The sequence below is a fragment of the Mustelus asterias genome, chromosome 26 (assembly GCF_964213995.1).
Source record: "Mustelus asterias chromosome 26, sMusAst1.hap1.1, whole genome shotgun sequence".
Taxonomy (NCBI): domain Eukaryota; kingdom Metazoa; phylum Chordata; class Chondrichthyes; order Carcharhiniformes; family Triakidae; genus Mustelus; species Mustelus asterias.
This window is the reverse complement of record NC_135826.1, coordinates 42,531,201-42,557,036: the sequence shown is the minus strand read 5'-3', so window position 1 is coordinate 42,557,036 and position 25,836 is coordinate 42,531,201. Positions and strand designations below refer to the sequence as shown.

General features: G+C 44.4%; 1 protein-coding gene across 1 annotated transcript in view; it reads right to left on the bottom strand.

Annotated features, from left to right (window-relative positions):
- Nucleotides 1–347: 347 nt before the first annotated feature.
- mau2 (MAU2 sister chromatid cohesion factor) overlaps nt 348–25,836 on the bottom strand; it is a 64,528-nt gene continuing 39,039 nt past the window's right edge. Inside the window, exons 12-19 of the mRNA XM_078198590.1 lie at nt 24,991–25,056; nt 23,795–23,878; nt 21,861–21,910; nt 20,961–21,038; nt 18,763–18,874; nt 17,255–17,345; nt 9,659–9,786; nt 348–8,565 (exon numbers count right to left, since the gene is read on the bottom strand). Of these exons, the coding sequence (XP_078054716.1) occupies nt 8,491–8,565; nt 9,659–9,786; nt 17,255–17,345; nt 18,763–18,874; nt 20,961–21,038; nt 21,861–21,910; nt 23,795–23,878; nt 24,991–25,056 (684 nt within the window). The 3' untranslated portion in view covers nt 348–8,490. The remainder of the gene's footprint in view (nt 8,566–9,658; nt 9,787–17,254; nt 17,346–18,762; nt 18,875–20,960; nt 21,039–21,860; nt 21,911–23,794; nt 23,879–24,990; nt 25,057–25,836) is intronic.

Sequence of the window (25,836 nt, the reverse complement as noted above, 5' to 3'; positions counted from 1 at the left end):
GCCCGGGGATGTTTTACTGTTTTAAAAAAACAAACCGTTGACAAGTAGTGTTAGAAATTACAGAGGCATCTGGCAACCAGACCCTCTTCTTAACAAGTGCAAGCCTCATGGAGGAGTGAATAAAAGGCCGGTGTAAAGAAAACGGATGTCGGAAGAGGACAGGTTCAGACTTGCTGGCGACGCCCTTCACAGGGGGATAGCCACTGGCACTCGAAAGCTAGGCTCGCGCACTGTGGAATAACCAACAGGTGAGAGAGAAAGAGAGGGGGAGAAAATTCCATTCCTGAGACACGTTCTCCGAACAGACACTCAAATCCCAGAGAAAAACAGCACACGACCATTAAAAATTTGTTTATGAATTTATTTTAAAATTCCCTGATATATAGAAAAAAAACCAAAAAAGTTAATCCAAACATAATAGAAAGCTAAAAACACGGCGACAGGCAGGTTCTGTTTACAAAGATCCATATTTACAAATTGAGCTTTCCCTGTTTCGGTGACGTTTGGTCACTGAAGTGAGGAATCCTTTACATCTCAAAACATCTAGACATCTATAAACTATTCCAAAAAGTACAGTGATGCTAAAACACCACACATGTTAACAAACCTGCCCTAACATTGATTCTTAAGAAAACATAATTACACGGAAACTGGTTCACCAGATACATGATGAGGGTACGTATTAAAAATTTTCTCATTCAAAACACTTTGAATTGTCTGTACAAAAAAATAGAAGGATTGCAGAAACAAAAATGAATGATACCTGGTAAATGGTGATATACACATCTGAGAGCTGCATGTTGTTGCAAAGTTAATTTATTTACTGTAGTAGTAACTCTCCTGGTTTACTCTGCACTATAGTTGCAAATATTAATCATCAAATGTACAACATGGGCAGATTGAACTTAGAAATTAATGGATGCTTGCGATTATTTGTCCAGTTTATTGTTGCCTGTTATGGACATGTCTCCACTCTCCTTAGAAATATTTTCATGATCCCGCCCCCCCAATTTATGCTTCACCCAGAGGATGACATGTTCCATTGCAGAAATGAGCACAGGCTTCATCCCTTGCTTTCTCTCTTCATTGCCTGAAGACAGGGCACTTGCTGGGGTACAGCTTATCAAATGCTGGGCATCGTCAGCACCTCACGCAAGTGGCTGTCTAGATGGCGAGTGTCAGTCTGCAGATTTCTCTCACAGACCAGTCCTGCCCTCAACAGATGTACACTGGCCAGAGGACAACACATCTGGAGTGCAAGCCCTGGCTGGTATAGATATTTCACCTTTCCCTCCTGCTTGCAGGGGCCACCGAAGCCGACTGATTTCCAGGTGTCATTGAGAACTCAGCACAGATCGTGCATCAAACAGGGATATTCCGAGTCTGTGGGAGCTGTGGGGCAAGTCCCAGACCAGCCACCAGGAAAACTCTGCCCTGCTTTCTGACAGAGGAGGAGTGGGGCATGGGAGAAGAGGGTGGAGGGAGGGTAGGTGAGGGAGGGTGGGGGAGGAAGGGTGAGGGAGGGTGGGGGAGAAAAGGTGAGAGAGGGAGGGAGAGGCAACGAGACAAGGAGAGGGAGGGCGAGACAGGGAAATAGAGGGAGAGGGCGAGACAGGGAAAGAGGGAGTGAAGGGGAGAGGGCGAGACAGGGAGAGGGAGGGCGAGAGAGAGAGAGGGAGGGCGAGAGAGAGAGAGAGGCAGAGAGAGATACAGATTTCCCAGACACTGACTCACCAGGGGGTAATAAAGTTGCCCTCTGCTGACTATACTCGAGAGAGTTTGGACAGGCAGCAACTGGCGACTCAATTGCAGGAAGCATCACAGCTGAGCGCAGTTCTGTCCTCACCCAAATCTGCATTTCCTAGCAGATGTTACTGGATAATAATTAGGAGATGGAAACCCTGGATCATTCCTTCCACCTACTCACCCCTTTCTTAAGCCACAAACCACAAGGTCAAGAGGTTCTCATCTGTTTACCTAGCACAAACTGAGCATGGGGTCTCCCTAACCTGCATATTCAGTCGTTCACTGCTCAAAGTACTTGAAGCAGCAGCGAGGAAGTGTCTGGGAGGGTGAGCTAAAATGAACAGCGAAGAAAAAGACAGATTGTGAATGGGCTGGGGGATGGATGGAGGGGCTGAGGCTTAAGAGAACACAGTAGGGAAGCATTGAAACAGGTTTGCCCAATGTGAGGGCGGAGGGGGTCTCAAATACAACATTAATGCAATTAGTGTAGGATTCACCCTTTAAATTCCCCCCCTCAGTCCTAACTGAAGTCACACAGAAATAAACCTGCATGGTATCGCACGCAGTCGGGGCAGAGTTATGTAAATTCCACAAAGTCATGGTGTACATGGTGTTTATAAAAAGACAACAGAGAAATATCGGCAACTCGATTATATAAAAAGACGTCCTTTATCTAATCTATATATATTTATATAAAATATTTAAATTTTCACCATGGATATTTGTTTCTGCAGAATCGTACCCACCAGCTCAGTCCCAATGTCTGATACCCATTAAGGTTAATATTTATTGCCTTCAGAGACAAGGTATCAAACATTCAAGGGCTTCATTTGTTTAAAAATATCTTCAGCTAAATACCTATAGTTTATACAGCTATAGTTTATACCACACACAGGATTAAGACACAAGCTAACATCACACTTATTACATTCCCAACTCTCTGTCCCACTTTGATTTTTTGACTTTATTCTCTCTTTCTCGATGCTGGCTCTTGTTTGTGCAGACACAAAGCAGCAGGTCAGCAGCACATCCCAGCTGTTGGCATTCAGGGACGTGCCTGGATGGTCAACTGGGCTATACGATCATGAGGGTTACGACAGGTGAGCTCTCCCTGACTCTGTCTCCTCTGGACTCTCCCACGCTCAGTCAATCGGTTAGTGACAGATGCAGGTGCCCTGACTAGCCCAGAGATCGAGGCCAATCACAACATCCCAGTTGAGATGAGCGGACTTGGCCTAGAGGATGGTTCTGGAACCAGTTATCTGACGTATTCCAGAGGTCCAGGCATGTCCTGGAATCGAGTGTGGAATCACAGAGGCACATAGTTCAAATCATGCAGAATCCGCTGTCAAGTTAGACAAGTTACTGGTGTCCTAAAGCAGTAATTGACTTATAACATGTCAGTAGCTAGTATAACTTCACTTACAAGTGACATAACTTGTGCTGTTTCCATATATGTGTGGTATAAAGAACATCTTATATATAAAACTTTAAAAAACTTCATCTTTATAACCGCCTCCCATTATTTCTTTTGAGTGATGAAGGGGTGAAAAGCAAAATGGCCAATTTATTACAGTTAGAATATCCATTGGTCAAATATTGAACAAATACCAGAATATAAAACTGCCTAGAGTGAAACCGGCTTTAACAACTGATGCAGATCAGCATTTCAGTAACCCTGTGGCACTGGGTATAATACCAACTCAAGACTCTTTCTCTGAGAGTGTCACCACACTGGCAATGCTGAGAATACTGGTTCAGAGTGCGATAGTGAGCTGCTGCTGCCCGTGTGGGACCAATACCACACTTTTCACCTGTGGGGAGATTTGATGACACTGGGAGACTGGTAGATCTCACTCTCCAGTGCTTTCAGTGACACTGGGAGACTGGTAGATCTCACTCTCCAGTGCTTTCAGTGACACTGGGAGACTGGTAGATCTCACTCTCCAGTGCTTTCAGTGACACTGGGAGACTGGTTTCAGGCACCTCACCAGCAACTAGTTGTGCCTTTGTGCTGTTTCTTTCTTTTTTTAATTAAAAAAGAATTAATTTCTCTCTTTTGCTGAAGATGCTGAATTGGATTGGGCCACAGTTCCACAGGAAGCAGCTGTCTCAAACCATGGTCTAACATCTGCCAAAGGAGGATTTTTTTGCACGCAGACCCAAGCAGCAGTCATTCATAGGTTAGCTGATCATATTTTGGGAGGTGGCAGCTGAACAGATCTCAGTCAGCCGACACCGCCTCAGTCAAGATCTGCTTTCACGTCTCTTCGGTTAGATGAACAGTGATCAGAAGCGAGAAACTCTGATGGATTTTGCCTGCACACATGATAATCCAGGGACACTGAGGTAGAATACAATCCTTCGACTTCCACCCCAGTTGAGATTGGTTCAGTGCTGACTGTGACCTGAACATTCTTGCTCTGGTTGGCTTGATGCTACATTAACCATTGACTTTATTTATTGGGCATAGTGCAGAGCTCGTTGGATAGTTTTATAAAAGGAATGAAATTAAGAGTGTTCCACTCCTCACCCACCCATCAAACGGTTTAAAAAGAAATAACAGCCCAATGTGCTAGGGCCTAATCGACTGCACAAGCACTGCCAGGGGATGTGGATCCGGGAAGACTGGAAAGCAGGCCACTTGATACAAACACCCACTTGCACCCCGCCAGTCAGAATGGGGGGGGGGGGAGAGAGAGAGAGAGAGAGAGAGAGAGAGCGGAATCTGCTGCACCAAACAAGCAGTCTGTGGGAGCGGTGGGATGGGCAGGGGCAATTCAGGAAGATGCACTGAAATGGACTTTGGTTAAAATCAACTGGCCTTTCGCCCGTCGAGATTTGCCAACTAGGTGAAGAATTGTCACTGAGCAATGGAGTGTGCAACGCTCCTGGAATCTACATGCCAGCGAAAATCAGGAGAGGGAAGTAGAAACCAAAAAACAAATCCAGTTCTTCATTGTTCTGCAGTAAAAGTATTGCCCAGATTTCAGCCCAAGTCAATTAAAGTCACCAGACACACAAAGCAAGCTGATTATTGCCCAGTTGAACTGCAGGGTAGTGCAGTCTATTGTATACATCCTATGTATATATGTACATGTTATCACGCGTTAATATGTCTACAAGAGCCTTACGCGGATGGAGAAAGTTGTTAAATTATAAATTACAAAGGGCAGAGGATCAGGAGGGGGATTAGCCAGAATTACTTCACTGAATAAAATATACAATCATTTGATAAAAGAAACACAAGCTGTACAAAATATTATTAGCGTTAACAACACAACCCTAATAATTTACACATGCAGTCTTTAACATTGGGGAGTCTGAATGCGAGGCTGCAGGTTAAGCTCAGTGGGCAGTCAGGAGGAATACACAGGTTAAAGGAGGATAGAGGAGCTTGATGCTGAAGTCAGTTGAGAATTATTTTTTTCCATTTTTCTTTAAAGCTCTGATTCACATTCCAAGAGACCAAATAAATTATCTCATGGAGTGAGGAGTGGTAACAGTGGCTGCACCTGACATGGAGGTCAACCCAGTCATTCGGGGTTTGTTTATTCCACGCCACTCAGTCTTAAATGGTGCCTCATTGAACAAGAGGATGGGTCCTTTCTGTTGTTTCTCAAACGTGCTTATTCAACTTCTAAGAGAACTCATCAACTGACTGACACCCACCACCCACTTTTAAAGACTTATTCTCATGTGCTTGCTGCATACTGACACTTGCAAAGAAAGGAAAGGCTTGTTTAAGGTGGCTTCTTGTACAGAGTACCCCTTAATTTCACTGCTTCCGATTTAAAATTGAACAGACTGCCCGGTTGGTAGTGTCATTTTCTGGACTCAATCACTCTCAGTTGGTTCAAAGACTTGTCAAAGACGCTATTTACAATGAAGCTGCACCTGAATGCCCTCCAGTCTGTGGCATCAAGGGATAATCAACCAGACTTTCCCCAGGGGAAACCTGCAATTTTTTTAAAAAATGAAGTAATTTGATGAATGCAATGTTCCATTGTATAAAAAAGAGTATTTTTTTAAAACCCTTACGACACCAAAACGCCACAAACAACATCAACATAGTTGTCCTCACAACTTCCAGCTTCACACAAGGGTCAAGGCTGAATGTACATGGTTAAGGAAATATTAGTTCCAAAATTAATTTCAATTCAGTTAGACGTGGCGTGGATGCTGCATCTGAGTGAGTACAAGTTGATGGGGGGAAAAGTGAGTGACTTGTTCACAAGTGACGTATTGAATCTATTTGGGGGAAAGATTCACGTGTTTATTTTTCTGGGAAGCACTGATCAAATTCATAGACACACAGCTGCGAAGTCACTGCAAGAGGGGCATAGATTTTGTATTAAAATTTAGATCAACCCTTTGGATCCAACTCTTATTTTAGGAGGGCCACGGCAGAGTTATTGCATTAGTACTATGCATATTTGGGGATAAATTGCCTCTACCCATCCACCCCAACACCTGACAGACCGCTCATCAGTTCTCTCCCACCATCCAATACAGCACACCTTATTTAAATTAATCAAAAGGGAGACGAATCACTTAAAGCACAAAAGAACTGACCAGTCAGTATTCCAAATGGAAGAGAGATCCTGATGTGGGTTTAACCAGAGAGATCACCCAAAAGGTTGATCGCCAAGTTTTAATTAAAAAATCTTTAAGTTGAATGCAAATTCTTCACTAATAACAAAGGCACATTGGTAATCAAGTCCTGTCCTTTTTATAAAGTCACAATACATGTTAGACGTGGAATGAATGCTTAGGATGTGCAAAATTAAACAAAACTTAAATCACGACAAGAGGAAGGATCCAATCTCTGTTTAACCTTTTCCCCAGTTTCCGCACAACCCCCTGGCCTTTCCAACCACCTCAGCCAGCACCCATGGGCAGTATCTGGCCTCTTCCAGCCACCACAGTGACCCCTTTCACAGCACTACTGTTAGAGCCATCTGGAGCACCCTCTCCTCCACCATCACAGCCACTACATCAGGACAGCAGGATCCCACACCCAAATGGATCTGAGCTCACCAAGATCAATCGGCAGACTGGGATTGAACACGGGGTCCCACGAAAATCAGGTTAACACTAGGACTAAGCTCTGAGGAAACTGCAGATAGAGGAGTTGAATCAAAGCCAAGCGTAACCAGGTACACACTTGCCAACTGGGACCACTGGACAGATACCAGGAGCTGATTCCCTTTTCCTCCTCCTTCAGCAGAGGCACTGAGGCCAGCTGTAATTTATCAATTGGACTGAAATGGAAATCCTCTACAGCTCTGCAACTCAGTGCTGTAACACCAGCTTAGCTCTTGGGTTGTCTGGGCAGATGCCAACTTCGGTTTAAAAACTACTGGTCTGTATCAAAACCATAGCTTTTGATTGAGGCGAACTGCGTTGTTTTTTTTCCATTATTACATCCCTCGTCAAATGTCCACAGCTGCTAGTACAGTACACCGGGGTAGGATTTAGTGACAGCACCCGGAGCAGTTGAGGAGAGCGGGGAAGACGGGGGGAGATGAGGGAAGCAGGGGTGGGGGTGGGGAAAAGAGGAATGTGGGAACAGGAACAGCTTTGTGCAGATTTCCTCACTGCATGATGGAAGTGACCAAGACTCTCAGCATTTACACTTTTAAAATCAAACAATGATAATTTAAGGATTTCATTTTTAGACACAAGTATCAAAATAAAAGTAGAACTTACAGCATTGGGATGAAGTATTAGCTTGCGTGCTGCATGATTCTACGATTTGTTTTTGGGGAGAGGTTTGAGTCATGAGAAAGGAAAGAGGAGGAGGAAATGAGGCTTCCTGTATTGGGCAGGAGAGACAGAGCCAATACCACAGCGATCAGCTTGGTTGCTGCAACTTAGACTTCCAGTGAAATAGCCTTCAATACCACGCTGGGGAGAGAGACTTAAGTCAGCCTTTCGGCACAAAAAGAGAAAGCAAATTTGGAGCCTGTGGCTGGTATCCAACAGCAGCTACTTTATACATGGACACACTGTTAAGATTGCAAGATCCTGACACTCTCATATACGGCTGGCTCTGCCATTTCATTAAAGTTGCCACTAGCACCATCAACAGCACCAAGCTACTGAACTTCTCAATATTACATACAAATGCATACAATTAACCCCTCAACCCCACTCCCACCCCAACTACTACTACTTTCTCCAATCATTCAAAAGCCTGCTCCCCTTCCATTTCCATGGTGACTGCATCACTACGGGTGAGAGCAGGAAAATTATTCAACACCAACCTCATAAGAGGACACAGGTTAGGTGAGCAAAGAACAGGTGGGGGCAAGGGGGATGGATGAAAGTAGGGTGCAAAGTCCCCACGTCCATCTCTCCCAATTCCTCTCAAAGTAAAATTGTTCACTGGGGAGAAACAGGCCAGTTAAGAATGTAGAATTCAGCAAATTACAATCATATTTTGCACTGGGGAAGGGATATAGGGTAATAATAATTCCCACAGAACAACTGACATAATTCAACCCAAACTGCTCCTTTGCATCAAAATCCTCAGCAGACACAGAAGCTGGGATAGACTGACCACCCAGAGGAAAGCAGGTAAAGACTGGAAAGTACCCACAGTGCTGCACGCAGACACATTCTCTTGCTCTGCCTGCTGTTTGTCCGGCAATGACTGGGAAGCCGAGCTCAAAATCCTTTATAATTCGGTGCCTGGTTTGAGACATGTCGGGTTCCACTGCTTTACACTTTCAATTCTGTTCATAGCAGGCTGGCCAGGCTAGTGGTGGGTCCATTTTGAGCTTGAAACTGTACAGGAAGCGGCCCATCTGTCCACTAGAAAACAAAATACATTTCACGTATCACTGAAGAGAAGGAGTTCCACCAGCTAGCTCGAATGCGATTGTTGCCATCAGTCCCTCAAAACTAGGATGATATCTGCAAGGATTCTCTAATGCATTGATACTGTCACACAACTTGCACCAGTACTGTGTCCCAATGTAATACTGATAACCCATCCCCACCAGTACTGTGCCCCAATGTAATACCGACAGACCCGTCCCCACCAGTAATGTATCCCAGTGTTGCACAGTGACAGACCCATCTTCACCAGTACTGTACCCCAGTGTTATACAGTGACAGACCCGTCCCCAACAGTACTGTATCCCAGTGTTGTACATTGACAGACCCGTCCCCACCAGTACTGTACCCATGTTATAGTGACAGGCCTGTCCCCACCAGTACTGGACCTCAGTGTTATGCATGACAGACTCATCCCCACCAGTACTGTACCCCAGCATTATACAATGACAGACCTGTCCCCACCAGTACTGTACCCCAGTGTTATACAGTGACAGACCCGTCCCCAACAGTACTGTATCCCAGTGTTGTACATTGACAGACCCGTCCCCACCAGTACTGTACCCATGTTATAGTGACAGGCCTGTCCCCACCAGTACTGTACCTCAGTGTTATGCATTGACAGACTCATCCCCACCAGTACTGTACCCCAGCATTATACAATGACAGACCTGTCCCCACCAGTACTGTACCCCAGTGTTATACAATGACAGATCCATCCCACCAGTACTGTACCTGTGTTATACAATGACAGACCTGTCCCCACCAGTACTGTACCCCAGTGTTATACGATAGACCTATCCCCACCAGTACTGCACCCCAGTGTTTAATCCATCATTTATTTATGTCTATTAAAATGGAAACTAACTAGGGGCATGGGTCAGATTTTGCATGAAATTAGACCAGCACGGATTAAACGCTGGCAGCTACATCCCATTGAGAGGCACTGGGTAAAGGTTCAATCTGTGTGCTGAATTAGCAAACTGCCATGGGATTGTTTAAAGAGACTGCGCCGGGGAAGGTAACATTTACATACTGATTAGATTGTGTTGGGGATGACCGTACTTACATTGATCAGGTTGTGTTCAGGAAGACTGCAGGCCTCTATGTGGTCATTGAGAAGCTGCTGAGAAAAATTCTGGTGCATCTGAGCAGCTTCGTGAGCCTCTATGGTATTTCCACATGCTTTGTTCAGATCTAAAATGGGAAATAAGAGTTATGAAAAATCATAGCCACACAACAGTGCTGCTTAAACAAAGGAGCCACTGTGACAGGTATTATAGGTTAATAAATCAGGTGGAGGGGTTTAGAGAGGTCTAAACCTCAGCTGCCAGGGCCTCTAGCGCTTCAGTAACATCCCAAAGACTTATCATTTCTCTCTCTCTTCTCCTTTCAGACATTCCTTAAAACATACCTCCTTGACCAAACTTTGGGTCTCTATCTTCATACCTCTTAATTCAGTGTTAAATTACACCCTCACCAAACGCTTTGGGATGTCTTACAATGTTAGATGTGCTACACAAATGCAAATTATTGTTGTTGAGTGACAGGAGGTCTGTGTACCCATGTGAGGTGGGGTAGACCAGAGTCAGGAGGGGGAAGAGTGCTGCCAGGAGTGGGGCCAAAGCACATTACTAGGATTATACTGAAAGGCAGCAAGAGATGGAAGTCAGTGGAGATGAGGGATAATGAAAGGACAGGGGTGTGGGATTTAAAAAGGAAGTTGGGGTGAAAATTTTAGTTCAGAGTAACATGTCCATCAGGAACAGGAGCAGGACAAGGTATAGCAGGAAAATAAATTGGATGACACACATTTGTGAATGTGGGAGCGAAAGGCAAAAGTTTAGCTGTTGGTGACAGTTCAGGAGTCGGAACTGTCACTAAAAGGAGATATACTGAAGTAAAATGGAAGCTCTCAATCCCTCGCCACATTTTAGATTTCTATTGAATTATCTTCATTATAGGATCCCGACAGTGCAAAGGAGGCCATTTGGCCCATCGAGTCAGCACCGACTCTCCAACAGAGGGCCACATCCCAGGCCCTTTCCCATAATCCTACGTATTTTTATCGTGCTAATCCCCCAAACTACACATCTTGGGACACCAAGTGGCAATTCAGCTTGGCCAATCCACCTAACCAGCACATCCTGGGACTGTGGGAGGAAACCGGAGCACCTGGAGGAAACCCAAGCAGACACAGGGAGAATGTGCAAACTCCACACGACAGTGACCCGAGGCCGGAATTGAACCTGGGTCCCTGGTGCTGTGAGGCAGTCGTGCCAACCCACTGTGCTGCCCTTCGATTATAGTTTTGTTTGAATGGGAACAAAAGTAAGAATTTTAGCAAAGAACTTAAAATATCAATTTCGCCAATTAAAATTTCCACAGAATTGTTACTGTGCAGAAGGAGGCCATTCAGTTCGTGTATGCACCGGCGCTCCAAATGAGCATTATGACTCAATGCCATTCTCCGCCCTTTCCTCCGTAACCTTGTACATTGTTTCTATTTAAATAATCATCGAATGCCCTCTCGAATGCCTCGATTGAACCTGCCCCCACTGCACTTCCAGGCACTGCAGCCCAGGCCCCAACCACTCGCTGGGTGAACAATTTTTTTCTCACATCACATTTGCTTCTTCTGCAAATCACTTTAAATCTGTGCCCTCTTATTCCCAATTCTTTTACAAACAGGAACAGTTTCTCCCGTCTACTCTGTCCAGCCAACCTCTTGGTTTTGAGCACCTCTATCAAATCTCCTCTTAGCCTTCTCCTTTCCAAATAGGACAGTCGTAACCTCTCCAATCTATTCTCATAACCAAAGTTTCTCATCCCTGGAACCATTTGGTAAGGCCTTTCCAATGTGTTCACATCCTTCCAAAGTGTGGCTTTGAGGAATGGTTCAACTTTTAAATCAACAACAATGACCTTCAGTATATGAGCTTCGCACCGAGTTGGAGATATTCACAGTAACACCTACACCCGAGGGTCAGACAGTGCAGTTCAGCCAGCCTGTCAGTTAGGGTAAATGCAACCCTAGCCACACTACAATAAAAATGTGACATCTAGTGGAACAAACAGGAATCAACCCTTCTTGAGACAACAGCCATCACTAAAGTTTTAAAGTTTATTTATTAGTCACAAGTAGGTTTACATTAACACTGCAATGAAGTTACTGTGAAATCTGTGAAAATTACTGTGAAAAAGAGGCATCCCAGATCATTCAATGATTTGTATTAATAAAGTGCCTTCCATGACCTTAAGGTTTCATAAAACACTTGACAGCCAGTGGAGCATTTTTTGAAGTGTAATCACTGCTGTAATGTAGGAAACATGGAAATTAACATACACACAGCAAGGCTCTTCAAACAATATTATGATAATGACGAAATTGTCTGTTTTCAGTGATGGTAGTTGAAAGCTAAATATTATTAGGACATCAGAACTCCCTGTTCTGCTTGGAAATTGTGTGCCTGAGTACTGGAGTGTCAGCCCGCATTACGAACTAAAGTGCCTGGAGCTTTATTTTAACACAAGACTTTCTGACTCAAGAGGCTACCTAACCACTGAACCACGGCTGACATTAAGCGCCCCCTGCAGGCACAGGCTATCAAGGCATGAATCTGCTGTAGTGAACTTAGCTTTGTGCAGCAGATGACAAGTTTGATGGCCAATGTGCCCAGGTTGTTGATCTCAGGTGAGGCGATGCAGTACATGTGTGCGCTACAACTGGCCTTACACATCTAGACTCTGTCAAAACTCTGTCAAGCTCCAGTGCCTCCTCATTGTTTGGTGCTTTGAAGCGTATAATGGTGCTTTCCCTTCTGCCCAGTATCCACATTTCAACTTTAATAGGTAGCTCACTAGTTATCATTTTGCTAGAACATTGGAGGACTACTCTCCAATAAAAGGACTTTGAGATAATTTGACCCTTGCTTCAAAGATGGGTATATCTTCACCTTATGCAATATCTGAAACATAACCTGTAACGAGACCTGGGTGTCCTAGTACACCAGTCACTGAAGGTAAGCATGCAAGTGTAGCAGGCAGTAAAAAAGGCAAATAGCGGGAGGATTCGAGTGCAGGAGCAGGGATGTCTTGCTGCAATTATACAGGGCCTTGGTAAGGTCACACCCGGAATATTATGTGCGCAGTTTTGGTCTCCTTATCCAAGAAAGGATGTTCTTGCTCTAGAGGGAGTGCAGGGAAGATTTACCACACCGATTCCTGGGATGGCAGGACTGACCTGACGTCTGAGGAGCAATTGAGTCAGTTAGGATTGTATTTGCTGGAGTTCAGAAGAATGTGGGGGAATCTCACAGAAACCTATAAAATTCTAACAGGACTAGACAGGGCAGATGCAAGAAGGATGTTCCCAATGGTGGGGAGTCCAGAACCAAGGGGTCACAGTCTGAGGATACGGGGTAGACGGTTTAGGACAGAGATGAGGAGAACTTTCTTTACCCAGAGAGCGGTCAGCCTGTGGAATTCGCTACCACAGAAAGTAGTTAAGGCCAAAACATTGTATGTTTTCAAGAAGCAGTTAGATATAACACTTGGGGTGAAGGGATCAAAGGACATAGGGGGAAGGCGGGACCAGGCTACTGAGTTTGAAGATCAGCCATGATCATAATGAATGGAGGAGCAGGTTCAAGGGGCCGAATGGCCACCTCCTGCTCCTATTTTCTATGTTTCTATATGCTGGTCTAACGCTGCATACAGTGAACTCCCAAGAACTCAACGCAGCAAATACATGCTTTATAATTCCTGACAAGAGGTTATCAAATTGATTCAATCCAATGAGTTCACATCCTTCCTAAAGCGTGGCTTTGAGGAATGGTTTAACTTTTAAATCAGCAACAGTGACTTTCAGCAGCAGCTAGCATACTGATCGTACTTGAGCTTATTTAATTGTTCCACCATTGGTGGACATGCCTTCACCCGCCTGGACCCCAAGCTTTGGAATTCCCTCCTAAACCTCTCTCTAATACTCCCTTAAACTTCATTCTTGTGGGGCGGCATGGTGGTTAGCACTGCTGCCTCACAGCACTAGAGACCCGGGTTCAATACCCAGCTTGGGTCACTGTCTGTGTGGAGTCTGCACATTCCCCCCGTATCTGCATGGGTTTTCTCTGGCTTCCTCCTACAGTCCAAAATACGTGTCGGTTAGGTGCATTGGCCATGCTAAATTCTCCCTCAGTGTACCCGAACAGGCGCCGGAATGTGGCGACTGGGGGATTTTCACAGCAACTTCAGTGCAGTGTTAATGTAAGCCTACTTGTGACATGAATAAATCAACTTTAACCTAACATCTCTTTGGCTAAGCTTTTGATCTACTGCTGCAGGGTCAAATTTTACACGAGATTACTTTGGATATACGGCACAGAAACAGTGCAATCGGCCCCTACAAGTCGATGCCAGTATTTATGCTTGACTCCATCTTTTCACATCTAAATCTACCATCGTAACCCTCTATTCCCTTCACCCTCACATGCTTATCTAGCCTCTCCTTAAATGGCTCTATACTATTGTCTCCAATCACTGTCTGTGCTGAGTTCCACATTCTCACTACTCTTTTGGTTATTTTTTCCCCCCAAATTCCCGATTGGATTTCTTGGTGACTATCTTATATAGATGGCCTCCCTACTTCCCTACAGAGGAAGCATTCTCTCTGTATCCAACTCTATTAAAAACTTTCAGAATTTGGACCTCTATGAGGTCACTCCTCAGCTTTCTTTTTTCAAGAGTGAAGGAACCCAGCTTGTCAATCCTTTCCTGATATGTACAGCCACACAATACTGACATCATGCTGAACATAGAACATAGAAAGCCACAGCACAAACAGGCCCTTCGGCCCACAAGTTGCGCCGATCACATCCCCCCCACCTCTAGGCCTATCTATAGCCCTCAATCCCATTAAATCCCATGTACTCATCCAGAAGTCTCTTAAAAGACCCCAACGAGTTTGCCTCCACCACCACCGACGTCAGCCGATTCCACTCACCCACCACCCTCAGTGAAAAACTTACCCCTGACATCTCCTCTGTACCTACCCCCCAGCACCTTAAACCTGTGTCCTCTCGTAGCAACCATTTCAGCCCTTAGAAATAGCCTCTGAGAGTCTACCCTATCCAGACCTCTCAACATCTTGTAAACCTCTATCAGGTCACCTCTCATCCTTCGTCTCTCCAGGGAGAAGAGACCAAGCTCCCTCAACCTATCCTCATAAGGCATGCCCCCCAATCCAGGCAACATCCTTGTAAATCTCCTCTGCACCCTTTCAATGGCTTCAACATCTTTCCTGTAATGAGGTGACCAGAACTGGGGTCTAACCAGGGTCCTATAAAGCTGCAGCATTATCTCCCGACTCCTAAACTCAATCCCTCGATTAATGAAGGCCAGTACGCCGTACGCCTTCTTGACCGCATCCTCCACCTGCGAGGCCGATTTAAGAGTCCTATGGACCCGGACCCCAAGGTCCTTCTGATCCTCTACACTGCTAAGAATGGTACCCTTCATATTATACTGCTGCTTCATCCCATTGGATCTGCCAAAATGGATCACCCCACACTTATCCGGGTTGAAGTCCATCTGCCACTTCTCCGCCCAGTCTTGCATTCTATCTATGTCTCGCTGCAACTTCTGACATCCCTCCAAACTATCCACAACACCACCTACCTTGGTGTCGTCAGCAAACTTACCAACCCATCCCTCCACTTCCTCATCCAGGTCATTTATGAAAATGACAAACAGCAAGGGTCCCAGAACAGATCCCTGGGGCACTCCACTGGTCACTGACCTCCATGCAGAGAAAGACCCCTCCACAGCCACTCTCTGCCTTCTGCTGGCAAATCTTCTCTGCATCCTCTCCAGTGCCTCCACATCCTTCTTATAAAATGGCAACCAGAACTGCACACAGTACTATAAATGTGGTCTAACAATACAGGTTTAGTATAACACTCCTACTGTTCGATTAGATCTAGAAGTAAAACTCAGTGCCTGCTTTGCTTTTTTTATGGCCTTGCTAACCTGTGGTGCAACTTTTAGTGATTAGTGCATTTGTACTGAGATCCCTTTGCTTGCCCACCCCACCTAGACTTGCAGCTTCCAAGTAATAAGTGACTTCCCTATTTTTCCTACCAAAATATACAAATTCATATTTATCTACACAGCTTTATAACACCCCTGTGAAGTGCCTCAGGACATGTTAAAGACGCTTACAGTCCCTAATGGTTTTGAATCTGTGCAAGGTCAACACTTGTACATCATTGCTGCACATCAGTGGGTGGCTCTGCTGTGAAGTGTAGCTGATTACTGACACCAGGAGGCAGGCGGGGGTATTGCAGCAGCTTGTAGCATTAAAACTTGCAGGGGGCTGCAGGGAATGAGAAAAAAGACCATTATTTTCCACCTCCTCCTCTATTGATGAGCTAACTTTTTGGGAGTACAGCTCTATAGGCTAATTCCAGTAGCATACCTGCGCACATACAGTGAGAATAAGCAAGCTATTTGGTTGTGGGTGCATCAGAGCTAAGCTCAAACCTGTAGTCACTGGACGTCAACACACAGATACATGCTATACCGTAGCTTTCCCTATAGGTTATTTAGGTTTTGTATCTCTTTAGAGAGAAAAAGTATCTGTTACAAATAAATGTGCGCTTATAACCACCAGAAACACTACTCTAAGGGATTGACATAGAGAGTAACAATCCTTTCGATTCTGACCACCAGGCAGACAAGGCCATGGCCTGTCAGCAGCGCACTGAAAACTAAATGAAGGCTAAAGGGCGGCCTGGTGACACAGTGGTTAGCACAGCTGCCTCACAGCACCAGGGACCCAGGTTCAATTCCGGCCTCAGGTGACTGTGCGGAATTTGCACGTTCTCCCCTGGTCTGCGTGCGTTTCCTCCGGGTGCTCTGGTTTCCTCCCACAGTCCAAAGATGTACAGGTTAGGTTGATTGGCTATGCTAAATTGCCCCTTAGTGTCGGGGGATTAGCAAGGCACATACATGGAATTATGGGGGTAGGGCCTGGATAGAATTGTTATCGGTGCAGGCTCAATGGACTGAATGGCCTCTTTCTGCACTGTAAGGATTCTATGATTAAAGCTAGCGTGTAATTCACTTTCTAGAAAATTCCCTGGATGGATACGTAAACAACATTGCAGACTACAGCATGAAATTGTATAGCAAGCACTGTGGCAAATACAATATAAAATCCGCCGAACTCTGCCCCAGTGAAGGGTGTCACTGCTGTCTAATTTTAACAATCTATAGTGCGACACACATAGCAACCAAGGAAAACACAAAAAAGGAAGGAGATAAAGTACCAGGAAAGGAAATAAAATCGAACAAGAATTCATCCACCAACTCAGATTCTGTTATAACGCATTTCCTCCATCCAGGATGTGGAGATGCCGGCGTTGGATTGGGGTGGGCACAGTAAGCAGTCTCACAACACCAGATTAAAGTCCAACAGGTTTATTTGGTAGCACGAGCTTTCGGAGCATTGCTCCTTCATCAGGTGAGTCATCTGATGAAGGGGCAGCGTTCCGAAAGCTCGTGCTACCAAATAAACCTGTTGGACTTTAATCTGGTGTTGAGAGGCTACTTACTGCTCCATGCAGGATACACCGCTAGCTCTTAGCTGACATTTTCTGCCACTTACCACGTAGCAACGCTGAAGACCACAGCTGGACTGACATGTCTGGGATCTTGCTGGCTAGCTGCATGGCGGGTACAACCATGTTGTTACTCTCCTGAAAAATGGAACAGAAGTAAGCTTGTAAAACTCAATGATCCCGTTTAACATTGTCAGTTTGACAAACCAGTCACTGCTGTAATACAGTAGATGACACAACCAAGCTTTAGAATCTCGCTGTCCCTGTAGAATGCCGTCAGCTGTTCAAGTCAAGGAAAGCGTTTACTCAGGGTGGCAAGTAGCCACCTGACTGAACACTGGACATTTAAGAGCTGAGCAAACTGGGCCAGCCAGGGAAGGCAATTCAGCCGAAACAGGACCCAGTCCAAAGTTAATCTGGCAGGAGTTTTGACTGAATAATTTTGGAGCTAACTTTAAGAAGGACACTCGCGTTTGTCCGATGGCCCTGCCGAAAATGCAAAGAATGCAGTGGAGGGATTGCTGATGCAATTTCTCTGACGTTCTTACATGTCACTGATACACTGTCTAGGTCGCACTAAGTTACAAGAATTGTGGTGACAGGAACCACACTGTATAGTAGGACTTTTGCGGAAGTCTTCTGTTGTCAAACATTTGCTGCTGTGGTTTATAGAGGCTCTGCTGACCTTTATCCTAGTACATATCGGAGCTTTTGAAGAGTAGGGAGAAAATTTGCATTTTTAAAGCACCTTTCAAAACTTTAGGACATCCCAAAGCCTTATAGAAACAATTAAGTACTTTTAGAGTTTACCAACTTCTTAATGTGGAAAATGCAGCAACCAACGTCACACAGCAAAAGGCCCATAAACAGCAATGCAATAATGACTAGATTGTTAGTTTTGATGATTTTGATTGAGGGATCAAATATTTCCCAGGACACTGGGGAACATACACCCACTCTTCTTTGGAATAGTACCATCGGATCAAATTCAGTTTGAGGAGGTAGATGGGAACTCGGTTTAATGCCTCACCTGAAAGCCTGTACTCTGATCATGCGGCACTCCTTCAGTACTGCACTGAGAGTGTCGGCATGGATCACAGACCCAAGTCTTTGAAATGGGATTTGAATTCACAACCTTCTGATTCAGAGGTGAGTGAGTGCCCACAGCTGACAAGTTATGGAGGGGTGGGGGAGGGACAGAGCTAGAAGATGGGCGAGATACTTTGTTATGATTGGCCTTCCTTGGCTGTGCAGTCCTGTGGCGACTTTGACAATAAACAGATTCAGCTGAACCTGCAGCTATACTCTGTAGGTATAAAGACAAAATTTACCAGGACTTCAGCTCAGACTAAAGCATGGCTTGGCTTAGTGCAGAGCCGGACATGGAGCAAAGTCTCCTGCTTGGGTCGAGTATGTTGGTCTAAGCTGATGCAGTGGGAGAGTGAAGGAATACGACAGTCCCCTCACCCTACTTCAATATCAAATAAACAACAGATCTACTCAAACCAAATGCACCCCACAGCATGACATTTCTCAATAACAGAACTCTACTCACTCTGTGGTTTCCTAGAGCGTAGAATATGTGACCCAGTAACACCAAAGAACAGGCTGTTAGTCGATTCAAATCCTCTGCATTTGACATTTTCAGAGTCTCTCGTAGAAATCGCCTAAAAAGCAAAGAACACTGTCAGTCATCATTTGGAGAAGCGATCTATCGTGGCAAAAGCTGCATGCAGCAGATGCACCTTCCCTTAGACCTAGTCTCTCTGTGGCACCGTTTGGTGTCCAAGCCCATCTCTCTGTTTTAGTCTTCGAAATGCAAGAACTAGGATTAGACCATTTAGCCCCTTGAGCCTGTTTTGCATTTGATAAGATCAGAAAATTCCAAAGATTCACAAACCCTGAGTGAAAATATTTTTCCTCATCTCAGTCCGAAATGATCCTTAGATTATGACCCCCTCGTTCTCTAGTCTCCAGTCAGACGTAACAGCCTGGGTAAGTCCTCCAAGAATTTTATAAAAATTTCCCTCTTTACCCTTATCCTACACACACTTACTCCTCATCCCATTCATTATTGGTGTGCATGAGATCTGGAAACTTAGAAAGGAAAACTGTTGTAGCTAGACAACAAGTTGTGCTCCAGGCAGCAATGGGAAATACGAGATCTTTTCAGTTTTCATGTTATGAGTCCTTTAGAGACCAATACCTTTCAAAAAGAAATTTTGAGCTGAATGAATAACACAACAAGATTTAATGCTTTTAGACGTTTATAAACAGATTAAAAGCACTATTGACCAAACACCCTTTTAGTAGACAACTTGCACTTAAAAACTACAGAATAGAATTTTTAACGCAACTGAAAAAAAACCTGCCATCAGGTATTATATTACACTATCCTTTAAGCAAACATTCAATTCTTCCAGAACCAGTCCAAACTGATTTTTAGCTCCCCAGGGTTTACTTCCAATCTTTCCCTTTCCAGCCTCCCAAATTTTAACTCGAGAACTGTCTTTCACGGTACGAGTTTTCCTGGAGACTTTTCCCTCTAGTTAAAGCTATGCAAATCTTCCAGCAGCATTTTAACTTCTCACGAATTTGATCTTTCCAATCTGAGCACAAGCTCCTACCCATATTCCTGTGTAGAGAACCACAGAAGTTTACGGGCTCTAACTGCCCTCTCACTCCCTCTCGGTTCGTAGTAGGCTCGTCTGAGTGTTTCAGGGATTTTTAGAGACTCTTCTACTCTCAAAGTTTATTGCAATGACAACATGAATTACATGGGCCTTGTATCCAGGTAGAAATGTTTATTAACTATTCTCGAGACCCTAACTCTCTTTCATCTTGGAAGTAAATGGACAGTTTAAAGAATAACTTTTTACAACCCAACATTCTCAACACTTTTCTAGACTTTGGAGATTTCCAGTCTATCCAATGTTAACTCACAGGCTGCTGCCATTGTCTCCAAGTGTAAACACCTCACACTTTCTACTCAGTAAAATAATCTGGATCCCTTTAATCAACGACAATCAAATCACTCAGACTTCCTGTCAGGCAGACTTCAGGACAGATCACATCACCCCTCCCTAAAATTTACCTTAAATTGAAAACTCGGTCCCAAAGCACAACTCGCTTATAAACCTCAAATGATAACAGTAAATTATCCGAATTCATTATTGTATTGCCATTTATCCATTGAGGCATAAACAGAAACACTATCACGCTTTACTGACAAGTTCAAACACTAATAACCCTGTCCATGGTGTTTCACAAGGTGGCCTGATTGTTTTTCAACACGGATGCAGTTGCGATAACCAGACTCGCTCCACTGAACTAAATAGCGGCCAGAGCCTGTAATTGGATGAGATGCAGAACCACTTTAAAAGCAAACTATAGTCAGTTTGTCAAGTGGCAACTGTAGGCGTAGGTAGCAGAAGATGGGCAAAGACTATGGAATCAAACTCCCAACAAAAGACAACATTTCAGGAATTAGAATAGTCAGGCAGTACAAACTTTTAAACGATATTTCAAATAACAAGTATTGAGTACAAGACCTTGAAATTACATACTAACTGAGCGAATACGTTTTTTCCCCATAAGGGAGTAGGAGGCGGGTAGAGATCACTGCACTGCTTCCAGGAATTGGGAATGAAAAGTATTTCTGTGGAACAATGGAAGCAGCCTCTCTATTTATGGAGATGTCCCCATCACCGACCAAAGTAGTCAGCCTGCAGCTGTGGAAAGTCAAACACTCACTTTGCTTCATTGTACCTTCCCTGAAAGAAGGACAGGAGGCCCCGGATGTAGAACGCAGCTGCTCGGAGACAGTGAGAACTGGAAGACAGAAGTTGGACACAGGACATTACTTCAGACACAAACACAACGACAGAGTACAATGTGCAAAAAAGTAAAAGCAGCCAAAAAAATATTCTCCATCCCCTTCCGGGAGAAACACACACACACAGACAGAAGTGGAGGGTTCTGCGATTCAGGAAAAAAACAGTTTCCTATTACGAAGCACGTTCTTGAATTACATTCACAAAATACAGAGACACTACTTATTCGAAACCCATTGACCTTGGCATCTCTATGGAGACAGTGGCAGCTCTGCTGTGGTGCCAGACCACAGGAAATCATGTGTGCATGTCAGCAGGAGGTTGCGGGGCAAGAGCTGGTATGCAGTCCAAGAACACTCAACTGGCAGGTGTCAGCTGGTTCACTGTCAGTTGCTCTGCCCACACATACGCACACACACACACGAAAAAAGTGAATGTAATCAACCAGCAAATTGCATTCCAACCATTATTTTGTAAATTGAGTTTGTGTCTTTATATGCCCTGTATTCACTTGATGAAGGGGCAACGCTCCAAAAGCTTGTGCTACCAAATAAACCTGCTGGACTTTAACCTGGTGTCGTGAGACTTCTTAATAAACAAATAACACAGATTAGATGCAAAGCAAAGTTCCCTCTATACTATCCCATTAAGCATTACCAGGTCAAATATAGCATTCAAGTGCAGAGTAAAGCAGCCTCTGTACAACTGCGACTTCAACCTCAGAACAGAATCTTCAACACCACCAAATGTGCCTTCCCTTGTATGATAAGATTTACACGCACTGTACAGCAGTACCAAGGGCAACTGCTGTCTTTCTTACCTGACTGGGAAGTTGTGATCTGGGTTTATTCTTTCCAGTAGACTGTACAACTATAACAAACAGGAAAACCTTTTGTTAGCGGAGTAATTACCCTGAACTACAGCAGCGATACAATGCTCCTCACCCAACATTGCAGAGGGAAATGAGATATTTTGGGCTATTCTGCAGGGGCAGGTACAAACACACGTTGTACAGAAGTATCACAACCAGATTTCTGGAACTGTAGTGTAAGGTAGACTTGTATTAATACAGTGCACCATCACATCCTTCAAAAATGTCTCAAAATATCCAAACGTAGAATCACTTTCAATGGACAGGGACGTATGTGAGCCAATACCTCAACCATCTACAAGAATAACAATATACGAATAACCATGAAATAACTGACCTGATTGATTAGTTTCTGGATTGAATTACTAGAGTTATTTCTGTTATACATTGAAAAATAAATATGTCTTCAGTGCTACTTTCCTTTTGGCTATCTGTCATTGCCTTTTACAGGTTAAGATAGAAAGGTTTAAATATTGGAAGCAATTCCCTGAAATTCATTGGTTGCGGAGGGGGGAGGTGGGTCCTTGAAAGTGCCGCACTATTGGATGAGAAACCCAAGGAGTGAGAGGCCAGAAGGGTCTCCAAAATCACCTCAATATTAGTGGGAGAGCTCTCTGGAAGCATGTCATCAATTGCAGATTGCACCAAAACTATCAGCTAGCTACAAGTAAATAGAGCAACAATTTATGCTGGAAGCTTAGTTGATTATTTTAGATCATTCCAACCCCATATCCCACATAAATCTGCATGCCTGGTTCCACTCTATCACTTGGTAAGGATATTGCTATGATGGCAATATGCGGCATGGTGGCACGGTGATTAGCACCGCTGCCTCACAGCACCAGGAACCCGGGTTCAATTTCGGCCTGGAGTCACTGTTTGTGTTAAGTTTGCACGTTCTCCCTGTGTCTGCATGGGTTGCCTCCCACAGTCCAAAGATGTGCGGGTTGGGTTGATTGGCTATGCTAAATTGTCCCTTAGTGTCAGGGGGATTAGCAGGGTCAATTTGTAGGGGTTACGGAGATAGGACCTGGGTGGAATTGTTGTCGGTGCAGACTCGATGGGCCGAATAGCCTCCTTCTGCACTGTAGGGATTCTATGGGTATATCCAATTTAAAATGCTTTTGTCAAGGAAAAAAATCCATCCCTCATCATCTCTGTTGAAAGATCACTGACCTGAAACATTAACTCTTTCCCTCACTACAGATGCTGCCAGACGTGCTGAGTCTTTCCAGCATTTTCTGCATTTATTTCAGATTTTCAACATCTGCCACATTTTGCCTTGTGTGATAAATGTTAAGATGCAAAACCAAGGGCAACAATCAATGAGGCTACACAAAGCATAATGTGTACATAATGTATATATCAGTTTTTGAAATTAGCTCTCTGCCTGGCTGCTTTATAGAGTCATAGAGGTTTACAGCATGGAAACAGGCCCTTCGGCCCAACTTGTCCATGCCGCCCTTTTTTTTTTGAAACCCCGAAGCTATTCCTAATTGCCCGCATTTGGCCCATATCCCTCTATACCCATCGTACCCATGTAACTATCTAAATGCTTTTTAAAAGATAAAAATGTACCCACCTCTACTACTACCTCTGGCAGCTTGTTCCAGGCACTCACCACCCTCTGAGTGAAAAAATTGCCCCACTAAACACTTTTGTATCTCTCCCCTCTCACCTTAAACCTATGCCCTCTAGTTTTAGACTCCCCTACCTTTGGGAAAAGATATTGATTATCTACCTTGTCTATGCCCCTCAGTATTTTATAGACCTCTATAAGGTCATCCCTCAGCCTCCTACGCTCCAGAAGAGACACTAAATAAGGTTAGATATTTTAAATGCACAGTCTGAGATTTTGTTAAGTGATGTGCATCAACTCTTACCTCCTGATGTCTGTTGCCCTCCCTAATGTAGACGCTGGCCAGGTTTGTGACTATAAACGCCCATAACTCCTGATGTGTAGTCAACTGAAATGAGAACAGGTTGAAAAGTACTTCAATTTATATACATGATGCATCTTTTTCATCCAACATGTTATCATTAAAGCTTTAGTTAATTCACACAACAAGCTGTCACCAACAAATCATCTGTTTATTGATGTTTTTTTTAATACTTTTCCAATTCAATCAAATCAAATCCAATTCAGAGTCTCAACAAGTTGAGACATTTCAGATCCAGGCTGACAAGACAGGGCGAGCGACCAAACCACCCTGTCCTGGGCCTGATCTACATGAGCCAAGCTGATTGGAGAAGGGGGAGGTTCCTCCTCCAAGACTTGAGCTCATTTGCATCTTAGCCAAAAGGCCGAGATGCCGCTTTAAAAAATTGCTTCATATGAAACATATGAAGCCTCAGCGTAACCTAATGACTTCAACCAAGTGCGGCCGACCATGGGGTGCCGACCATACACTTGATCTTAGCCAAAAGGCCGAGAAGCGAGATAATCTGTTTATTGATGTTAGTTGAAGAACAAATATTAGCAAAGATACCGGCGAAGAATTCCCTGGATCATCTTTTTTAGAATAGTATCATGAGGTCTTTTATATGCAGCTGACAGGGCAGTAAAGTTTATTCATTAGTCACAAGTAAGGCTGACATTAACACTGCAATGAAGTTACTGTGAAATTCCCCTAGTCACCGCACTCCGGTGCCTGTTCGGGTCAATGCACTTAACCAGCATGTCTTTCAGACTGTGGGAGGAAACCCACGCAGACACTGGGAGAATGTGCAAACTCCACACGGTCAATGACCCAAGCTGGGAATTGAACACGTGTCCCTGGCGCTGTGAGGCAGCAGTGCTAACCACTGTGCCACCGCGCCGCCCAGACTTGTCTGTGGTTTAACGCCTCATCCAAACAGCAGCACTTCCAGCAATATAGTACGCCCTCAGTTCTGAACTGGGAGTGTCAGCTTGAGCTTGTGTTTCTGGAGAGAGGCTTGAAGCACAACCTTCTGATTCAGAGACTACCCACTTAGCCAAGGCCAACACGTTAGATTTTCAGCTAAGATGCTTCCTCCCAAACCACAACAAGGTGACAACAATAACAGTTTGTTAAAGGAAATATGCAAAAACGCCTACCCTAAGTGCTGTTGTGAATTGTGCCTCTGCATTGTCCATGCAGTTTACGGAGATGCAATATAGACCCTGCAGGAGGAGAATGAATAGTTAACACAGGAATCACAGGAGGAATTGTTGAACATGTTTAACCTGTATAAATGCCTGCAAGAGTCATGTCTTCCTAGGGAAAGGAAGGGAGGAAACAGTGACACAATTATATTGCTACTGAATGCATCTCCATGACGACAGGAATTGCTACAGAAGTATTGGGTTTTAATTCTCGAAAATGGATAATTGCAGAGAGGGTGCACCGGCTCCATTTTATCCCTCTCGCTGTTCACTGAGTGAACAGGATGCACCTGCAAAGTAATGTGGGCAGGTGCTTTACGAAACTGAGCTCAGTGGTTCTGGGGGGGGATGCAAACACTTTGTGCAGAGGGGAGGGGAGGAGTGAAATCATTACATTTCCAGAAGATCTCCCACGGCCTCTCTCCAACAGACCAGATACCTTCCCTACCCTTCCTCCTGCCTGTAATGGTGCTGGCTGAACTGTCTCCTCCTGGGTCATCCTGTGATGACACCATCCCGGAGAACTTTGCAAAGGCGGGTCAAAATTCAACACCATCAACTGCGTGATCATGTTGGAGATTTCCTTCTTGCATTGCAATTCCCTGTTACCAGGTGGATCAGAATGAGCAGAATCCTCTGGCTGAGTGTTGCCAAAATTCGCCAACTGACTGGATTTGGGGGATCAAAAGCAGAATGGGGTTTAAATTCTGATCCCCTAAAAAGCAGACCAGCAACTGGCCAGAGCACTGAAAAAAAAGCAAATTACTGCGGATGCTGGAATCTGAAACCAAAAGAGAA